The sequence below is a fragment of the Ciona robusta genome, chromosome 3 (assembly GCF_009617815.1).
Source record: "Ciona robusta chromosome 3, ASM961781v2".
NCBI lineage: Eukaryota > Metazoa > Chordata > Ascidiacea > Phlebobranchia > Cionidae > Ciona > Ciona robusta.
In genome coordinates this window covers 9,194,998-9,205,294 of record NC_143237.1, presented here as the reverse complement: position 1 = coordinate 9,205,294, position 10,297 = coordinate 9,194,998, and the positions used below count along the sequence as shown (strand labels likewise).

Here is a 10,297-nt window from a genome sequence, read left to right as displayed (position 1 = left end):
TATTGGTTTAATTTTATATTTTTAAAGATAACATTAGGAACTATTTGCGGAAGTCGCAAGATACTAATTTTGTTCTGGAAGCTTCGCGACCAACGGTTTCGGGGCTGTCCCGCTTCACGTGACGCATGGCTTTTCACACAGAACCTTCGGGAAATGCGTTCGTCGTGTCAAAACATCTGCTCGACTTTACACTAACAGAAGCAGTCTTGCTGTTTTTAACACACTGGTCAGATAAGTATTAATTTTACAACATAAAATTTAAGATAAGGGCGTGTTTTATTTAAGTGTGATTTGTCAAGAACATTTGTACAACATCTGTTTCTGTACTGTAACTGGCATCATCCACTGCTGTGCCCTTAATTTTACTAATCAGGGGGAATTAAGGTCAATTTTCATGGAGAAACAACCACAAAGCAGAAGTATTCTGGCGGTTGTTTTATTATTACAATGTCCACGATATTAGTATATAACGAAGTAGTAAAAAAGTCTAATATTTGTTAATCGTGAATTCACTTTTAAAACAATGAAAAATATGAATGAATATGCAACACTTATGTACATTGTAATAAACAGAATGCGTGATTGAGTATCTAATGTACCATAAACGTGGCACCATAGCGATTGAGGACCTTAACCATAAAAATATTTACAGCATGCATATCACGATAAAAAGATAAGGCAAATAGAAAAATATCAATACTGTGTTGGCAAAATATGAAACGATGATTTGGTCTTGATCAAAACCATATCTCCAACACATGATTCAATCAATTGCTGTTTATATTAAAACACAAAACAGAGCCGAAAAACATCTGTTATAAAAGCACCCCTCCTACTTTTAAGTTGTCATATGATAGAGAATGCAATATAACACAAGTGAACCAAAAATAAATAGCAAAAGTTAAATACATTTTCGGACGGCCATATAAAAAAGAACCTTGCATGGGTTCGTATTTTCATTTTAATTACAATTAGTAATATAAACACAGCAATAATGTAGTGGCTGTCAAATCCACAGAAATTATTTTTAATGACAAAACTTTAACCTTTTGACTTGTTTTGGTTAGTGTTTATTATCATTAAGTTTCTACTGCATTAGTTTTTGTGGAACATATACTGCATTGGTCGTGTTCACCCCTTAGTAAACTTTGACATTGGCTTTTGCTTGGTAAAACTAATCCAGCCAACTAGCAGGCACCCACTGTGGCTCAGAATCTAGTTTATTGATTAGTCTTAGAAGTTCAGCATAAGATCTGTTGAGGTCTGTATTTCTGATGGTCTCATCAAAGTAGTGAGCATATCTACGCTCAATGTCTCGTGCATTCTCAATAATTCGACGCAATTCATCTTCCTGTTTGTAAAACAAGAGTCAAGTGTCTGGATTTTGGGGTGTCAGTAGCACAGTAGGCATTGTATAATACGTTTGTATAATTCAGAAACTTTGTCATACTTTTTCATCTTTTTAAGAGTTATAACATTTTACAGTTCTATGTACATTTATAACAATAAAAACAAAGAATATGGCAATTTGTGAACCAGTAATTTTTGGTTTATATTTTTAAATTCAAGTCTATCTAGATTTTAGGAAGCAGTTTTATATAACTTGCTTACAAAACTGATCACCTTAATTTGTTTTCCTTCCTTTGACATATTCTGTCTTAATTTTTCCAGTGGTGGCGGTGCAATAAAGACAATATAAGGCTTCAAACCAGATGTACTCAAGGCTCTTAATGACTGGAACACAATTATACGTTAAAAACTTCAATATTTCACAAATAATATCACAAAATTTTAACTTTCGTAAAAACATGTAGCATACAAACTGTTTTTTACATAAGAACAAAAATAACATTTGAACCTTTACAAAATTTAGTACCTACTACCTACCTCAGCATGCAGGTTCAAAACACAAATCTTTTCTATGTCAATAATCTTCTGCACAGCTTTAATGGTAGTGCCGTATAAATTCTTCTGGTAAGCTCCGTGCTCCAGGAATTTTTGGGCAGTGACCATTGCTTCAAATTCACTTATTGAAACAAAGTGGTAATCCACTCCGCCTCTTTCTCCTTCATTTGGATGGCGGGAAGTGTCTAAAAATAGGATTACAGGTTACAGGTTATAGGTATTTGGAATTCACATGTCATTCTAAGCATGGTTTTTCTGGTTTTAGGCGTCTGCAATGTAACTGAACAAAATTTGGCCAAATAATGTTGTTTCCAGTCTTAGCACTCACTTGCAGTCAATAAAAGTAATATTAAAAGTAAAATAAATTTGGACCATGGTTTAGTGGGTTAGGCGCTTGCAATGTAGGCTACCGGGTTCAATGCTATATTTTAATGTGTGTATGTGTTCCTTTACAGCATTTTGAGCATTTTAAATCACTTTGGGTGTTGGGATTATGGAACATTTCTCTTTAAATTAGCTTTTGTTGTACAAATTGCAACAAGGTTGTATAATACAAAAAGTTAAATGCCAATCAAAAGGCTAAAACCCTAGGTCTCATTGACTCCAATAGCATACAGTGTGTAGGACCTCAGTTCTCACCAATACTGAAGACAATGAAATCATATAAAACTTGTTTAACCACTGTATTTTTCTGCTGGTTTATAAACTTACGTGGAATTGCTGAACCGAATCGGTCTCTATCATTATCGACCAATCGCTGCCTGAGTTCATGCCTCCCCACGTTAGGTGGACCAATCAAAACGATCGGACGTTTTTTAGTCTCAGGTTGATGGTAGAGTGCCATCTCTTCGTATGTTTGAATTGGTTCATCGTCTGTATAATATATATTGAATGCAACCATTTAATTATTTATTTATTAAGTATTTATAGTTTTTAAGAATTGATTAAGGCTGTGTTTTCTTATTATGCTTTTTTTATTTTATTAGGTGTTTAGGCTTGTGTGACATTTATACATTCCTAAAATTTTTAAATTTGTTGTGTTATAATTTGCAAATTGTTATGTCATAACTGACCTTCATCCTCCTGAGAAGTTGATTCATTCTTTGCTTTCTTCTTCTTTCTTCCACATAAATAGCTTTTCTTGCTTTCAGGGGCTTTGCTCTCTTTTATCAGGGACATTCGAAGAGTTTCTCGTCTGCAAAAAAAATTAAAATGTGTTTGAGCAAATTTAAAAAGATGGAAAAACTTTAATTAAAGCTTTTTTTCTTAATAGCAACGTAAAAATTATCCAACAAAAAAACAAAAAAACACGTTGAATAAAAAAAGAGACAAATATAACGTAAAAAAATTAACGAAGTGTAAAAACTAATTATGTTGACTATTCAAGTGAAATAAATTAAAGAGTATTCAAATTAATTAAAAAGTTATACAATATACACAATACACACAGTTATTAAAAATACTTACTGCTGTTGGAACTGTTGTGAAGGAATCAAACCAGCCAATGATAAATGAGTGTCATCATCGTCTCTGTAAGCTTGCCACCAATCATCTTCCATAGACATCACACGTAGCACATCACCTTTCTGGAACGAGAGTCCTAACTCTCGACAAGGAAGGTAGGGGTCATCGAATGCATCGTAATCGAATAATGCTCGCACATGTTTCTGTTTCAAATATATAAATGATGTTTGTTACCAATAATTTGTTTTCCTGTTTCTTTGACATATGCCTTAATATTTGCAATAAACACAATATAGGGCTGATGTACTCCAGTAACTATAATGCTAATGTACAGACTCCACATCATTACAATATTATTTCAAAAATATCTATGTGTTTTCTACATAAAATTGATTATGCATTGCGAATATATTGGAAGCTAAGTATTATTTCACACCAGATAAACGTATCCTTATACTCTGCCCTTTACCATTCCTAACAAAATGCAACAAGCTCAATTTGATCATTTTTTAAGGTACGTTAAAAACCTTACCACGACTGTGCTAAGATCATCTGTTTTAACGACTCCATTTGATTTATTGGATGCGAGAACGAACACAAGTGTTCCATTCATACCAGCTATTACATCTCCAACCTTGGGGATGAAATATTCTTATTATATATCACAACCAAAATTTTTATGAGCTCATACTTTATTTAAGACAAATACACAATAATTTGTATAAAAAAAAAATATAAATAAAAAATCAAAATCAGGAAAATTGGTAAAAAAAATTAGAAACATTGGGGAAAAAATTCGAAATTAGAAAAATCGCAAATAAATAGAAAAACCAGAAAAAAAAATCAAAATTACTTCCCAGACTATTTACCTCGTTGACATCGAGTCCACGCATGGACTTCCCATTTACTTCAATCAACTCATCTCCCTCATGAAGCAAACCTGTTTTATCAGCGACCCCACCACTGATGATACGACTGATGGTGACTGAACCATCATCCTCGCTACGGACGGTTGCTCCCTGGATAAGATGGAAGAAAGTTGTTGTGATACGGGAAACTTAAAAAGTTTTTTAAGAGTGTCATTTTTTTAATTTAAAAAAAAACTGTTTACAAAATTTAGGTTAAAATTTCTAAAATTCAGTACCAGTTGTGAAACATACAAAACCTCAGTAATTAATGTGGTCAACGCAGTGTAGCCTACTTAAACTTGGGTACTGCTAGGTTTAACTATATACACCTTACAGCTGAGTAAAAGGACCTCACCCAGATAGAACATAAAAATAGGTAAGTGCCACACCCACAGCACAACTTTGAGAATACATGCAACATCACCAGTAAAACTTACCAATGCATCATTTGACTTATCTATCCTCACAACTCGCACAGCTTTATCTGTGTATTGCGAAACTCGTTGCAATATTTCCTCATCTTCCACTGTATTAACATTAACATCAACCACAGGTTCAGGGGTGTAGAGATATTCAGCTGCCTCATCATGGGCTAGCATTACTCCCTGGGTGAAAAATAAGGTAATGAAAGATATCTACGATACGTTTTCGTGAACCCCTAATGTTGAAGGATTGTCGTTGCACCATAATACACCAAGCTACTTAATAGGCAGCAAACCAGAATCAAGTCTAACTAACAGTGAGTCAAACAGATATATTTTAATATCACAAATAATTAGTTATATCAGTATGACATTCTCTATTATTTAGTTTGAATGCCTGGCTGATAACGCTTGTAATTACAAATATATTATTAATGCTTGTAATTAGCAAAATGTTAAAAATTTAACCACAATAGCCAATTGCTATATATAATATATATTCTTTACAAACATAAGGAAATGTGAAAGAAATGATTACAGTACAGGTTACCAAACTCTTGATAAAGATACTTACATTTATGTTGACATCTGACAAGATTTTAGTCAACTGCTCTGCTTGTGGGAGTTGGGAAAACATAAGTTCTTCTCTTACCTGAAATGTAATTCCATGATGTTACTTACCTACTATAAGCATTGTTATTCTGTGTGAATTGAAAACAGTGGAGGTGTGATTGATATTTGAGATGCTTGGAGAAATACCCATTTAAAGTGGCAAAATATTCTATAGAGTTACATTAACATTACATGAACATTCCGCACGCTTTGTAAATATTAACAACATGCCAAGAAAAACTGATCTATATATATATATTCTTGGTACAGAATGCAGAGATTTTCCAGTATTTCTATTTATAACAAAAGTGCTTTCAGTTCTATGTTGCCCCCGCAATTTTTTTTATTTGTTTCTAAATTGTGACAATAACAAAAGATAAGGCATGTTAATACGAGTTTAGCTTCTTTAAAAACAGCAATAAACTTACATCAGATGAAATTGTTTGCATATCTTTAGACACTGGAATAATTGGAGCGGATGTCTTTGGTTTAGTGGAGTCAGTTATCACATTGTACAGCTCAAGAGAGTCCTAAATAATAGAGTTTTATATATTGGACACAGGTTCGAGGCTTGACGTTGCTATCATTGCTGGCGTAGGAGGAGGGAAGTTGGGTGGACAAGACACTTAACAATAATTCCTGATATTGTCTAGTTGTACAGCAAGATGAAAAATTGAATCACATTTCAGAATACAAATTTAGCAAACACTTTAGAAAAACAGTTTCTTTACCTGAAAATCATCATCTTGAACCACATGACGAAGAAACGAAAGATCGTCTGATAAACTTGGATCGTTTATCTTTGTTCCCACATTTTTTAAAGCAACAAACATTGACTCAATACCTGAAACATACGTTTCGTGAATTATAGAGGTAGAATTTTTTAATTTATAAAAATATTCTTCATCACAGGGAATGGTATGTTTTCTATTTCTATGCCTAACTACAAAAGTTGAGACTCCCATCTGCCCTGCTTGCAATGAAGAAAATAAAAACTCTAGACTAAATCCCAGTTGCCATGGCTTGTTACACTGTTGGAACTCACTCATGTATAATAGTATAGTTGCTTAATCATGTACTTTAGCCTTTCATCTTACCCATAGGCTGCTTTTCTTCATCATTCGTATGAATATAGCTGTCCCTCTCAAAACCATAGTTTTCAAATCCTTGTTTACGAGATTTCACTTCTTGTTCAGGTGTCATATGTTTTAACCTGTAAAAATTAAGTCAAAAGTTTAGAATACACAAACTGATTTTATTTAATTATATCACTTAACAACCTTTTAGAATACATAATAGATTACTCTTTAAAAGAATGGGTTTTTAGCCAGAACATTTGGCCAGTGTAAACATTTAAAATAGTTTTAAAGTAAAGTTTAAGCTTGTACAAAAAAAGAAAAAGCAAGAAAAAAGATTGTTTCTGAAATAACTCTATTTGCCGATTAACGGTATTAACAAGTAAAAGTAGATATTAAATAAATTTAATTGTTAAAACTTCAATTCTACCTTTCAAGTTTCTTTGCTCCTTCCTCTTGTTTCATCTGATGTCGAACTTCCATGTCTCGTAGTTTTTGCTCCTTTTGTCTTTTCACGGACTCTCGCATCCGATGAATTCGTTGAAAGTTCATGTCAGGTTGAGGTAAAGTCTCGGCTGCAGCAGCGGCAGCCTGTAAAGAACGTTATTATATTACATAGGATGCGCTATGTTAGCTTATACCAACCACCATTGGGAAAAAATTTATGGCCACCGGTGGTATAAAAATTATTAATAATGTTTTTATTAATGATCACTGAAGTATTTATTAATACAATAAAACACAAATACTGTGTGATAAATTTGCATGCAAGCATAATTGGTAGGAAGAGCTGTTTTTGAAAAAATACTTCAAATTTAAAATATTAAAAAACCTACTAGCGTGTTGCGAGGTACATATGAGAACCTCTGGCTTAAAGTTTTACCACAGACATATTATACTTCTTTATTCAACTAATAATAGATTAGAGTTAAAGCCCCACAGTATACAAAAGCTTTCAACAAAGAGTTTTAATCTTATGTCAACAGTTTAACTTGGAATACATACTAAATGTAGTAGGGATTCAAAATTTTTAGTATAAAAAGCGGTGCTTAGTTATTTTAATCTATATTTTAAATGCTGGTAAACTAAATTCAGTTTTTGGAAAGTAAAAAAGCTTAAAAAAACTGTTGGTGAAGTCAAAATATTATAAAGTATTTGTCTACTTTACATAAAAGCAACTGTTGTTACTGTAGTACAGTACGTACCTCTAAATCTTTTGTGGTTTTGTTCTTTTGTGATGAAACAGCTGTACTGTCTAATGGTGTAGGAGGAGGTACATCAAAATTGCCGCGTGGCGTCGAAATTCCACTTCGTGGTGGATTAGCTGCTACATAGGCAGCTGGACAGTCTACAGCCATTTCGTGAGTTGTCTCATCTGGTGGTAAAACCGTTCCAGGGCCCCCATTTAACCGGTAACGGTTATGTGAACGTGGCATTTCCGCCATAGCCATTTTCTTTTGATTTTTTGGTGAACTGGTAATAGAATTGTTGCTTAAGCTTATAATGGAGTTGTCACTCAGTTCATTGGATGATTTGCTTGAAGATTCTTCACGGAGAAAGTCAGTGAGGTAAAGGGTTCGCTCAGCTAGCACGGTTTGTACAGATTCAGGTAAGTCTGCGATTTCAATTCGTTTGACACTTCCATTTAGTTGCAGATTCAATAATCGCTTCTCCCCGGTTGGTTCAACAGCGAATGCAACCGCACGTTTAGGTTTTGAGGTTTCACCAGAATCTGGGAGTACAAAAATAAACTGTAAATACTGAATTTTGATTGCATTGTATGAAAGTGGATTTCTAGATTAAATTTAAAGCCTAATCTTATTGAATTTATGATAAAAAGTGGTGTTATAACTTATAAATTATTATACTATATAATGGTAATCTAAACTTCACAAACCAACCTTGAAATTGTGAAAAGCTTCCACGGTGAACACGTAATCGTATAGTTTTCGTTGAAATGCACTGAAATTTAGGAAATATGAATAAGTTTTGGTCATTTAGGATATATAGGCTATATACTTTACCAGGAAATAAATTTACATATTTGTCATACTCTGCGATTAATTGGATTCAAACTAAAACAACTTGTCTGGCAGCAACACTGGAAATTAACCACCACAGATAAGTTCATTTTGCAGTACTGTAGGTATTACAAAAAGTAAACAAAGCAACCCCCATGCTAATAATAATAACACTTTACCTTTCCTATATCTTTCAACACACTTATATATGAACAAGTGTCAAAAGTTGAGCCGTTAATTTGGATAATGTGGTCAGTAGGAGTAAGCTCTTCGGATCCTTGTTTATATGGGGAACCTGTAGAATAAAAAGTGATTTTAAATGGTGAAAAAGTGGGCACCATTTTATGGTAAGAGTGAAGAATCATCCATTACGTTACAGATTAGGTTACACATTATGGGTGTGATTTTGGTTTAACGGTTGGGCCCTAAGGGGTCAAGCATTAGGAAAGATACCTCTACCGCATTTACTAAAAACAAACACAAAATTGGACTTAAAAAACTTAAACATAGTAAATATATATCAGAAGAAATGCTTTTGGGACACATTGCGACTTCTAAACAAATATTTTAAAAATAATTTGAGACACACAAAAATGTCTAAATTTTTCTTAAAAGTTACAATCATAACAAATAATCCAATTATGATCACCATAAAGTTTGATCCGGCCAGTCCCATTGCCTACAATAAGCACAACATAACCACACAAGCTACTCATTACAAACAATTAGATTCCAAATACATTAAACGATAAGAATTATAATGAAACATCTGAAAGCATACAGAATATTTAAAACGGGAGAAAGCTTATAAAAATGATAAACATTCAAAACTGCAAAAACTTTCCTTTAAATGAACTAACTTATATGTTTAGGTTAGACACATACACATTTTCATACTTATGTGTAATTATATATACAAAGGAGTATAATTATATAAACATATGCTGTAACTGCTCTGGTGTAATTATCTTTTATCCATACATTCGATGAGCACTTTTTATTACACCCCAAAACAGAAATAAACATTTTTTTACACAAGCTAAACTTAGACCATAAACAATTAATCACATTCCAACGTAGCACACTGGTATAGCTTGTATATAGCTGTATAACACTTGAGTGTTCACGCACTCTTACACAATTTCAGATTCCCCAAGCACTCTTGACATCGCTTAAAACTTGTTTTTAACGTGCTGTTGTGATTTACCAGATGTTCAGAAGATGTTCATATAGCAGCAACAAGCAGGTAGTCAATTAATAAATATGGAAGTGCAAGGTACAACTCGTAACATATACACCTAGCAGAATTAAATATAACTTACCAGCTGAACACTTTTGCAAGTTGTGTTTCCTTTATAGCTAGGATAGTTGTATGTCCCTCATTTTCTTAATGTATTAAAAACACATTCACGTATTAAATTCAGTTTTACGTATATAGAAACTCTAGTTAACATACAACATATAAAACGTTATAAATACAAACAAAGCAACGCATAGCTTAAGATATGCTTCTACATTCCATCAACAATACAAATGAATGAGGCGAGACCTGGAAATCGTTCAACCGAGACATAACTTGTTGTTTGATTAACAATCTTGATGACGTAATTTTAAAGATAAATCAATGAGCTGAAATAGATATGTTTAGATAGATGGAAAGTGTTCTATCTATAAAGTGTTATTAAGAGTTCGGATTTGCAACCTGTAAGATGTATACAAGTTTTGGACGCATATACGATTATGTGCAACTTTGTCATCACAAACTATATTCCTTATATGGACTTTCTTAGGTTAGGAGAAAAGGGTGGTAAATTTAAAGTTGAGAATCGCCTCTTACACAGTAAGGTAAAATAAATCAAGCAATTAAATCACATGACTAATACCATAAA

The 10,297-nt window shown here is 33.0% G+C and overlaps 1 protein-coding gene across 2 annotated transcripts; it reads right to left on the bottom strand.

The window, feature by feature from the left end:
• Positions 1-420: 420 nt before the first annotated feature.
• Positions 421-9,869, bottom strand: LOC149739032 (protein PALS1-like). Of its 2 annotated transcripts, none has more exons than XM_089874659.1 (18): positions 9,731-9,869; positions 8,588-8,703; positions 8,289-8,349; positions 7,593-8,119; positions 6,818-6,978; positions 6,409-6,524; positions 6,043-6,155; positions 5,740-5,841; positions 5,274-5,351; positions 4,715-4,882; positions 4,239-4,388; positions 3,902-4,003; positions 3,373-3,572; positions 2,979-3,100; positions 2,617-2,778; positions 1,888-2,090; positions 1,624-1,734; positions 421-1,351 (listed from the first exon to the last, which is right to left on the bottom strand). In XM_089874659.1, the coding sequence occupies exons 4-18, from the start codon at positions 7,836-7,838 to the stop codon at positions 1,175-1,177; spliced, it is 2,211 nt and encodes a 736-aa protein (XP_089730785.1). In that variant the 5' UTR covers positions 7,839-8,119; positions 8,289-8,349; positions 8,588-8,703; positions 9,731-9,869; the 3' UTR covers positions 421-1,174. The 2 variants fall into 2 exon arrangements, with proteins under 2 accessions (XP_089730785.1, XP_089730784.1); XM_089874658.1 differs by lacking the exon at positions 9,731-9,869 and adding an exon at positions 9,058-9,192.
• Positions 9,870-10,297: the final 428 nt, after the last annotated feature.